This window comes from Pavona decussata, unplaced genomic scaffold (assembly GCF_977016875.1).
Source record: "Pavona decussata unplaced genomic scaffold, jaPavDecu1.1 SCAFFOLD_129, whole genome shotgun sequence".
Lineage (NCBI taxonomy): Eukaryota > Metazoa > Cnidaria > Anthozoa > Scleractinia > Agariciidae > Pavona > Pavona decussata.
Window position 1 is genome coordinate 257,189 of NW_028145543.1, and position 11,271 is coordinate 268,459.

The 11,271-nt window shown below is 37.6% G+C and overlaps 1 protein-coding gene and 1 long non-coding RNA gene across 2 annotated transcripts; both read right to left on the reverse strand.

Moving 5' to 3' along the window:
• Positions 1–696: 696 nt before the first annotated feature.
• Positions 697–1,589, reverse strand: LOC146468765 (uncharacterized). Its single transcript, XR_014867403.1, has 2 exons — positions 1,248–1,589; positions 697–869 (listed from the first exon to the last, which is right to left on the reverse strand). It is a non-coding gene; the product is annotated as an uncharacterized LOC146468765 (long non-coding RNA).
• Positions 1,590–3,083: 1,494 nt separating this feature from the next.
• Positions 3,084–10,442, reverse strand: LOC146468766 (uncharacterized). The gene is made up of 4 exons (XM_085124156.1): positions 10,360–10,442; positions 7,988–8,138; positions 5,756–6,074; positions 3,084–3,796 (listed from the first exon to the last, which is right to left on the reverse strand). The coding sequence occupies exons 2-4, from the start codon at positions 8,096–8,098 to the stop codon at positions 3,387–3,389; spliced, it is 840 nt and encodes a 279-aa protein (XP_084980282.1). The 5' UTR covers positions 8,099–8,138; positions 10,360–10,442; the 3' UTR covers positions 3,084–3,386.
• Positions 10,443–11,271: the final 829 nt, after the last annotated feature.

An 11,271-nucleotide genomic window follows, 5' to 3' on the forward strand; every position in this document is an offset into this window, starting at 1 on the left:
CCTGGAATTCACCTCTCAACTCCGTGTCGCCAGTTGCGAACCCTTAACAACTTCATATAACTTGAATGCCCGGAGCTCCACCCTGCCATTATCATGGTGCCATTTCTGGTTCCACTGTTGCTCCTCTACTGTTTTGTTGACAGTTCCTAATTTGTCGTCTCAGGAAAAGTTCAGCAGGTGACTGTCCTGTAACAGTGTGGGGTGCGCTACAGTGAAGAATAAGGAGATTGGCCAGTCGATGTCCCAAATTAAGTTTACCTGCTTTTCCATCTAGCACTTGTTTAGACAAGGCCACTTTGGCAGTCTGTATTAACCGTTTAACAGCTCCCTTTGATGCCGGGTGGTACGGTGGAATGCGATTGTACTTGACACCGTTCTTTCTCATGAACTGAGGGAAGTCTTCCGGTGCCAGATGCGGCCCATTGTCGGAAACGACCTCCTCAGGATACGGTAACCTGCAAACAAGGTACGCAATGCCTCAATGGTCTTCAAGCTGGTTGTGGAACTCACAGGAATCACCTCTAACCATTTGGAGTAAGTGTCAATGACAATCAGCTTGTTCTTCTCAAAGAAATAGATGTTCCCACGGCTTAGCAGGCCACTGTAATTCACAAGGATAGAATGCCAAACCAAAAATCCAAATGAATAACACGGGTAGAGTAGTGCGTAGCGTAAAAAACGAACTCGACAAGAAACTCTGACTAAAACGCAAACAAAGTTTAATAGACAGGTCAATGTTCCATACAAAGTTCAACTGAGGTAGACAGGTCACGTAGCGATTAAGCTGAGTGTCAGTTGCGAATTTGCAGAGTAACGATTTGACAATTTGACGATATGATATGTCGATATGTCGGTTGTGTCGGTTAGAACTGAAATACAATAATGAAAAAACAACCGAACTTAACTAACGCATATAAGCATAAAATTAAGATAGACTAGCAATTAAAAAATACAATAACAAGTAAAACTAAAGATACTAATCTGCACTTACTACAGTGCGTAACAAATTGAAGTAATACGATAAAAACTGTGTAGTGATAGTCGATCCTTAAACAGTTTACGACCAATAAAAACTAATTACTTGATGATATAAACCTAGCGAAAATAGTAATACAGCGTTCCGAGTATACGAAAACTAAATTGGCAACGATACTCCTAAAATCTAATAACGAACAAAACCTAGACTGAAACTAGTAACAATAAACCGAATTACAGAAAACTAAAAACAAGAAAAAGACAGTACTCACTTTGGTTTGCACACGCACTAAATGAAGAAGACTGATACCAGTGTAGATAGAGTTGAGTGGCCCGATTGCCGAGTAGTAGTAGTTGACACCGTAGACTCTACACCAGAACTGATCTAACTGAATTGAAAGCTTGCTTATCTAACAAAGGCGTACGTGCGCAGAAAAACCTAGAGACTTTCGCATTTCCCTAACGGACATAGCAACTATGGGCTAGTCAACCACCGGTAAGGTGTGAGCGCTAATCTAATTGATAAAAGAAACAATTACGCGGTAATATCTAAAGCATAGAATCATCCAAAAATAAAGAATAAAAAATTAAGTAAAATACATCACGTTTCAAAACCAACAGCCACTTCTATGGCACACTTTGCCACGAGCGGCCTACCTTACATACGGGGTCTTGGTTTACCTAAGCAGTACCATTAACCCTTTCATATGCGCTGCTAGGAATAGGCACTTCAGGCAAGAATATAAGGCGATTTTGAGGAAATGTTGTCGCTTCTAAAGTTGCAATAGTTCATAACTGGCTTCATGAGTCTTTTACACATTGCTCTACCACAAGGAAGAGTTGCTTCACAGCGATGAAGTTATAGAAAAGGGAAAGAACCGAAGCATCTTCTAGTAATGTTAGCGAGTCCAAGTGACAATTCGCTGCACGCATCCTTGAACATCTTTTTACGGACAGGGCCTGTTACGTTTACAAGCATCTTCAGAATTCTGAGAAACGCCACTAGGCATGTTCGGATTCTTTCTCTATTTTAGGACATGTTGCCACTAAATTCCAGTTCAAAATCAAAGAAGCCATTAATATCCTTTGGGAAAAATTCAAATTAAACCAACAAATACAGCATGTTAATTTAAGTCTAGCATATTAATTTGTTATCTTTTGTATCATATTTTTTCAAGCGTCGCATCTCTTTTATTTGTCATTACATTCCTTGTTACTGCTTTAATTAGCCCCAGCATTTAAATACTCTATAGCGCGTAATATTCAACTGACCATGGCAGATAAAGCTGCCGAAACTAGACTTTAAAAATAAAAAAAATTGACTTTTCGTTAAATTGCTTACTAGTCTGCTACTTCTTAAGGCTGGTTTCCATATGATCGCAGATCGCAGATCGCAATAAGGTCCGCGATCGTCTGCGATCATATGGAAACTACTTCTGCGATCGTCTGCGATCCTGCGATCGTGATCGCAGACGATCGCAGAAGATAGAACCATGTTCTATCTAAAGGCTGGTTTCCATATGATCGCGGATCGCAGATCGCAAACAATCGCAATTGATCGCAGACGATCGCAGGAGATAGAACATGGTTCTATCTTCTGCGATCACGATCACAGGATCGCAGACGATCGCAGAAGTAGTTTCCATACGATCGCAGACGATCGCAGACCTTATTGCGATCTGGGATCCGCGATCATATGGAAACCAGCCTTTAGATAGAACATGGTTCTATCTTCTGCGATCGTCTGCGATCACGATCGAAGTGCGATCACGATCGCAGGATCGCAGACGATCGCAGACCTTATTACGATCTGCAATCTGCGATCTGCGATCCGCGATCATGTGGAAAGCAGCCTTTAGACTAGGAGGTAGAAGAGCAAGGTTTCAGCCAGGTCTGCATATACTTTTCCGTTGAAAAAACATTAATACAAATATTAAAACACTATGTGTACATGTACCTTCCAGACAAGCTTCTGGAAATGTTCCTACATATTGCAATGAATTCGAAGTTAAATTAAATTGTCTCTCATATCATTAAATTATACGTATTTTCAGTGTACTCTGTTCAGACCTTCCGTTTTCTCACAACATCATTGAGGGCACAAGTGATCAGATAAAACCATGGCGATTTTAATGAACCCAAATAATAGCGAGCATGGCCAGCTGTTTCATTGTGGTCTACTTTTCTTAAAATTAAATTTCACTGCATTTCTTTTTGCAACAAACCTAATTTTTATGGGACAGTTAATACACTAGTGCAATACACTTCACAGGATGTCGGGAGAAAATTAGAAATGACGTGAAACCACAAATGGAAAAGATTTTTTCTACCATGCCTTAGATCAATTGGCGAGACACACCCGATAACAAAACAACTCTGTAGTTTCTTCTTATCAATTTCTTAATTTGTTTTTAAGTACATGTTGCACATGACAAAATCCCCCCAACCCACCCAGGGGCAATATGTGTTAAGATAAAAACGGGTATCGGATTCATTTGATCACACCCAATACCAAACCGTGACATCTTTGGAGTAAATATTTTCTCAAGCCATTCGAAAAAACGGCATGCTTTTTTCACATCGACGTTATATGACGTCTGAATTGTGTTCCACCTCACATGACCAATCTCCACACCATCAGAAGATTGCTTCTTTGAATCAACCTCCATCTTCCGAATGTCGTTTTTCACCATGGGATGTTTGTGCATTTCAGGATGAAAGTTGAACATGGAGAAAAGATCCTCCGCAGAAGGGAGAGTATCTTTGCTCCAAGGAAACAGGCAGACTTCAATAAGGCCAACACCCTCATTACCCCACGCAGCTACCGAAAAAAAAAAACATTGAAAACCTGTTACTCGAGACACCCACCAATGAATTCCAGACCTGTGAATAGACTACTCAAAAGCTACTTACTTCCTCAGAAGTGTGGATTTAATTGTAATTAAAACCAGAGTTATCTTTGGAAAAATGTCACCTTAACCCCATCTAGACCGGGGGCGAGGGGATTAATTTTGCCCTTGGCGACTTTCAACATGCATAGCTTTTTTTAACATTTGTGCAAACGTCATGAAACTTGGGGACTTTTTCAGACATTTATCTGGAAACAATTTGTGTTTAGTGTTCATTCACTTTTGTTGCTATGACAACCAATTTAATTTTTGACAAGCCTTTTTTCAGAAAATGGAAAATCTTATTTTTAAATGGAAAAAAATTACTTCTCTTACAATAACTTTTATGATTTCACCTCATATTAGTCTTCTTTCAGTTTAGTGGTTTTGGTTACTTTTCGTTCAATTTTGGCACCTTTTGAGAAATCCAGAAATCCAAGATGGCAGATCCAAGATGGCCACCATTTGCCAGTTAAGACATAATTACCGCGTCATATGACGTCATCAATTTTCATTGCAAATTTCATCTTTGGACATCCCCAGAAGACAAAAGAAAGCCCAGTCTAGCTAGGGCTAAACGTTCATTACACATTAAAAGGATTTATTGAAAAAAAAAAAAAAAAAAACAGCAGCAGGAGGTTGCTTTTTTTTGGAACATTTTTATCAGAAATTAAGTTTTGCCAACAGATTCTTGTCATGAACACTGATTGTCCAAGCCGTTTAGCAAAATTGTCTCCTTTGTTTTTGGGGGAAAACAAAAAGCAAAAGACCAGCTAGAAGTTTTAGAAAGCCAACAGCAGCACAAAAAAATTGACTGGTATTGGCCCCTCTCACAATTATTATTATTATGGAGAATTACTATTGTGAGCTGCAAACAGACCATTAAGGTGATTCCGTTGAAAAAGAAGGAGTATTAAAAATTGTCTAAGACTTGGTCCAGTTCATGACTATGTTATGAGCATTACAAAAATGCAATAAAAAATGGGGGTCACCGTGCTCATTTTTGTGCAACCTGGATGGCTATTATAGTAAATAGATGACCCACGAGGTTTATATTAGGAACGCTAGTAATCAGAAAAGGGAACTATCATATCTATAAAAATTAATTTCTTGCATTAAAATATCGAAGTAGTTCAACAAAATTTACTTTAACCTTACACAACAAACTATTTTAATTGAACTGGAATAAAGATTATGAAAGAAATTAAAGATTTTGCTGCGTGTGCACGTAAGCAGCACTACCTTAATACGTGCTTTTTAAAGCATTCAAATAAAAATATCTCAAAGTAGAGTATTAAACTTTTCTTTAAATCGCGATATATAGTGGTCAACCGTATGACATTTAAATTGATGCATTAAAAAATGGGGGTCACAGTGCTCGTTTAGAAGAAAAGGACCATTTATTTTCCTGCCGAGTTTAACCTCAAGGAAATCCCGTAATGTTGTGCGTGCGCGCGCTCGTGCGCGCGCTAAATGACGCAAAAAATTATGCGCAGCAAGGATGCGCAATGCAATTCAACGGAATCACCTTAAGTTGTGTACAGGTGAAGAGCCCGGGTTGTGAAATTTTGTCCTCCCAAGTGTAATTTAAACTAAGCCCCTTCAAAAACCTTTTTCTTCTCAGATGAATTCCCCCCTTCCCTCCTCTTGACAAAACAAAGGAAAAGAAAAGAACATGGGTATTAAACAACAACTCAAATCAAATTATTAAAGTTGTTTTTGTTTTGACAGCTACATGTATAGTGTATAAATGTTTCCAATGACCACCATGCCATCTTACTTCTTTCTTTTTCCTTACTGTACAATGTTGGCCCCCTCAAACTCCCTCAGCCCACCCAACCTCATGTCAAAAAAGAAATAAACAAATGTTTCTATTTGACTGAAACACTCACAACAGTCCAAACGTAGTTCATCTGGTTCTGCAGCTTTCAGTATTCTGCACAGGATGTATACAGCTCGCAGTAAATCTTTATACTTCAGATCCGTGTGGGTCGCAAGTTCATATTCTGCCAAATGAACTATGCCACATTTCCATCGCTTTGGAGGATCAGAAAACACCCAAGCATCTGGTTCATCGTATCGTGCCCAGTAACAAAACCAGTTGTCATTGTTAGACCACATTCCTAGCAGGCCTAAAAGCTGTTCTTCAACTTCAAGGTTGTAATTGCTGTACAGATACCTTTTACAAAATTGTTCTGATGACAGAAGTTCCTTTAAACAAGAAAAAAATTTCATAAAGGCATGTTCAGTTTAATACCACCACTCCTTTTAGTCGCACAAAGTAAGATTTTCAACACAGTTTGAGACCAATGGCATCCAACTAGCCATGCAGAACAAAACCGACATTTTGGCTGTTATAAACTATATATATATAAGGTAAGTTTTAATTTCTCCACTTGTCACTTTAAGCTGGTGGAAAGCAAACAATCTTGACAGTCATTAACACTGTTAAGAGTGGCAATCCTCTGGGATGAATATTCTTGTAGAGTTTCAAACTCAATTTTTCCATTCTGTTACTTATTCTAAAAAGAACTTTGTTCGATTGCATTTTCTGTCTTTGTTTTTCTCTTTTGTTTCGTATCCTTGGTTGTGACCTGGAATAGCTTGCACGTGAGACTTATGCTAATATTTTTAATAATTTTGTCCCACAAGAGCCTCCATTGCAAGCTAATGCCATTTCAACACTGAGAATATGAAATTTGTTCAGTACTCACCCTTAGCTCAACTGATAATTTCCAATAATTTATGGACAGTGCCTCCTAAATACAGAGGTATTTTTGCACAGTTTGTGACTCCCACAAAAAGTAGATCTTCCTACACTATTAGCTAGAGCTGTTTGAATCCAAACAAATTGGGGGCAACCATAGGTTTTTCAAAGATAATTATATAAGCAACAATAGTTCTGAAAAAGCTTTAATTAAAAATACATAACAATGTATTATGGCTTTTTGTTTTTTCAAATTAATGCTTAATTATCTCTATAGAGAATGCATGCATGGTTATACCGCAATTTTCTCTTTGCATTTCAACCCAGCTTGCTTTAAATATCTTCTTTCCCGCATAGTCCTAAACCATGCAAAAATACCTTTGAATTGGTACATGCAGTACCATCCCAAGATAAGCAGAACGTATGCACAGTAGCAAAAGGAGACACTATCCTTAAACTAGCTGTGAGTCACCTTATCGTGAACCCTTTAAACCCTAAGGCAGTGGAGGCGCAGTGGTGTAGCGGTTAACGCATCGGACTTTCGATCAGACGGTCGGAGGATCTGAGGGTCGTTGGTTTGAGGCCAGGTTGGTCTCTTCATTGCTGTTGTTTCCTTAGACAGGAAACTTTGCTCCACCTTGCCTCTCTTCACCCTGGTGTATAAATGGGTACCAGCAACATACTGCTGGGGGGTAACCCTGCGATGGACTAGCATCCCATCTAGGGGGGAGTAGCAATAAACCGGGCTAAGCTCCGGCCGTGTGGGCCACTTAGGCTCTTGTGCGTCTTTACCTTACCTTTACCTTAAACCCTAAGGCAAATGAGAGCTTTTCCAAATCGGTAAATATACATTAGTTCTATCACTGTGTATAACAAAATATACCAGTTGAAAGATTATACTGATCAACCTATGTGGAAAATTATTTTGACATTTATGAAGGAAGTTTTGGTTTTGAGTCAGAAATGGGTTTAAAACACAAAAATACAGTGAAATGATTACCCCCAAATGCATAAGAATACACCATAGGTAATTAGTAACAGTTTTATCCATTTTATTGAAAGAATATTTAAAGTTCAGAAAATTGACAATATTTTATTCCCCATGCAAAGTATTATTAAGAACACGTTTAAACTCTCAATGGCCACCTGACTTAACCTAATATTGTTTGCACTCAAAGGTCATCTTCCAGCTAGTAATTAATTTTTAATTGCTCTCTAGTAAAGTAAGCTTGGACTGCCTGTGGTAAAATTGTCACTTTCTTGGCTTCGTTGCCTTGAAATCTTGTCAGAATTAAAAATAATTTCATCAGCTTTTCTCTGATTGGCACTGATTACCAAACCACAACTTTATCTGACTCTTTTGGAGGCAATAGGTTGCGTGATATTGGCAACCGCAATAATGATATATATCACTCACCTTCCACAGTTTGCAGACTTGCTTACACTTGCCAACATGTGACAGTGGCAGAAACAGAGCTATCTTCTGAACAATCTCTGGCAAGAGGATAGGTATTTCTTTAGAAGCCATGATTCTTAACTACAGTCCCTCATGTGCACAGCTTACTAAGCTGAAAAAAAAAATATGAAAATGAAATTACCATTTTTCTCCTTTGGCCACAAGTCTAAATAAATATATTGAAATATGCAGTCTTTCTGGTTCCTGGACCACATTATCACATTTTCCAATAATTTTTGGACCACTCAAATTCATCCAGAAGATGATACCCACATAAAAGAGATCACACTTGCAGGGATCTTATTATATTTTTTTAGGATAAAATTCTTGGCTTACTGATATACGGGTTAGGGTACTAAAATCTAATACAACAACTATAAAGGTCATCCTGCAACAATAATAATAATAATAATAATAACAATAACATAAACAACACAACAACAGATTCTACAGTTTAGAAGCTTTACAGTGATCAATGTATAGTTCTCTAGGGTTTCTATAAAAACGGCAGGCATATAAATTTTTTGTGAGGAACACAAAGGTTTGGATTATAACCTTAAGGAGCAGTCTACACTTGGAGTTTGGGTGTGATTAGTTAATTGGTTTGTAAGCTGCATGTAGTATCTTTTAAAGTCATGGCGAACACAGTGTTATTCCAGATGTGCATACCTCCCAAAAGGTTTTTGGGTTGGAGCCCCATCCCACCACAATCTTGAATCCTTTGCTTAACTTAATGGTGCAGTTTCATAACCAAACAAAATCAGGCAGTCAAGCATCAGGTTCCTCTTTTGTGTAGGTCGCTTGCACCTATAGAGCAGTTTTCACTTGATCGAGTGCCGAAAGTAATTAATGTTAGCTTAGGTTGGTTAGAAAAATTTGCACCCCTTAACCAATTAACCAATGAGAACCAAAACCAAAACCAATTGTGACTTGCTCGCACACGCCTTCCCCTGTGTTTGGTACTAGTTATATGTATTATGGCCTTAAATTCTAATTGATTCATTGTGTGGTTATGACTCAGAGCAGAATGTTTGCTTTAGTTTTGGTTTTGCGACGCTCAAATGAAATTGCTATAAAGGAAAAGTCATTTATAAGCTTATTTCTTTGTTTTTGAGCTTTTGCTCAAAAACTAAAAATTATGAGAACTATTAGTTTCTTACATGATAACCAGCCTCTGTACCAAAGTAGCGCTTATCTGGAGCAATTTTAATTTCAAGGCCCAAAAAAGACACATACAGTTCTCTGCATAAAATCCTACAACTAATGGCTGTTATCTCAGGCTTAACCCTTGTCTAATTTTGCATACACTAGGGCAGTTTTAGTTCTAATATGCCATTCCTTGAACTCAACCCTTTGTTGTCAAATTAAACTAAAAATAAATAAAGTCAACCCCACACAACCCTATCTTGGTAAGGACAGTCCAAAAAATTTCAAGACACCAATAGACTATGGACCATGTTAGCAATTGATAAATCTTTATTCATCTACTGTTGGACTGTATGCCACAAGCCATGAATCAAAACAATGCCTTCCAGGTGACCAAGTGTTGTAAAGTTTAGCCAAGCGGCAGGCTAGGTTAGTGGTATATTTCCCAGCCAGTTGTCCATACATTTGTAATTTTTTCTGCAAATCTCTTGCACAAATATAAATTTTAAAAAAATAACTACATGCAACCCAGTATGTGAGTCAGCTACCTCAAATTTGATTAGATGACACAGTAATTTAAACTCTGTTTCTAGATCTACTCAATTAAATTGCATAATTTCAAAGCATATGGTTCACAGAAAATTAATGAACATGAATATAAAATTGACATATATTTAATATATTAATTATAAAGGATTAATATGATCTACATCAAAAGAAACTTGAAGTTTCTATGTTGGTTTGCAATTCCTCGTGGATTACTTTTATTGATTTATTTTCTTTAATTATTATTATTATTGTTGTTATTTTAATTAGGCTTAATTGTTAAAAGGTTTCTAACTATTGCTTAGAATTGATGAACTAAGCTTATTTATGTGACCTCCATGGGCCATTATTTATTTAAAATCTGATTTACTTTCATTTTTAATTCGCTCCTTTGTATGTCGTAAATTTCATGAAGTATTATATCAACTAAATAAGCTAAATTCCCATAGAAAACTCGGGTAATTTGTAATATTGTTCGCTTTATTTAAGCTTAATTAAGTAACTATCAAAACGACGAATTGACGGCCTGAAAGCTTCGTGTGGGTATTAAAAAAGAAAGAGGGATTTGTATTTACGAGGCGAGACCCAGTTTTTAATTGCTATAGAGAACTATTAAAAGAAAATTGTCTTCCATTACTCACCTCGTTTCGCTTTATTTACCCAAACACGCCACACGAAGTGAACAAAAACAACCAGGCTTAGAAATTCAGACCCAGTCCCCAACCAAGTAACCGGTCAACCAGTTGTGGGCGAATAGCGGAAAAGACATCAGGTCCTACAGTCCTTGATTGATGAAAGGTATACTAAAAGTACTAGGGTTTACCTAAAACCCGGAGGCTTTACCCTTTAAAGGGACTACCTTAGAATAATTACAGAGCGACGCGCCTTACCGTGTACCGTGGCCACCCAACAAACTTTTTTTTACAAGTTAGCCAATCAGGATACGCGAATTTGATTAAAGGTCACGCCCCCTTGCAAAATGTGTAAAAAAAAAAGTTTGTTGGGTGGCCACGGTAAGGCGCGTCGCACTGTAAACGCCATAAGCTTAACTGCAGCAATTGAAATATTAGGCAAACTTTTGAAAATTTCAATGGGCTCCTGACCGATATTATAATTTTTCAAGAGCTATAAAAACTGTTCCCCAGGTGACTTTGACCCTATTCCGGATTCCGGCTTTTAGGTAAACCCCAAGTACTACAAGTAATTGCTTTGATCTGCGGCTAAGAATCAAATCAATAACTAAACTGTCTTGTCATTTTATTGCCATGAAACACATGTGAAAAACTAGTTTTGCATGTATCTCAATTTATTTATTTTTTTTTTTTTTGTATGTGATCTGATTTTCTACGCCTCTCGCCAGTCTGTACTTCAAGCTGGCCTGATAATCGTTTGTTTTCGAGCCTTTGCTTTTTTTCTAGACAAATGGATAGGTAAGCTGAGTGTAAGGTTTGTTGTCTGTGTCGTTGTATTTGCATGACTTATTATTAGCCATGTTCACTAGCAATGTCTTCGGTAACCTTGTCGACTAGTCATTTATAAATTGTTTAATGTAA

Bases quoted from the DNA above. Each gene is read 5' to 3' on its own strand.
- LOC146468766 (XM_085124156.1), bottom strand. From the start codon at position 8,098: ATGGCTTCTAAAGAAATACCTATCCTCTTGCCAGAGATTGTTCAGAAG. The intron at 6,075-7,987 runs GTGAGTGATATA...TCTTGTTTAAAG, and splicing joins AAGTCTGCAAACTGTGGAAG to GAACTTCTGTCATCAGAACA. The intron at 3,797-5,755 runs GTGAGTGTTTCA...TTTTTTCGGTAG, and splicing joins TGAACTACGTTTGGACTGTT to CTGCGTGGGGTAATGAGGGT.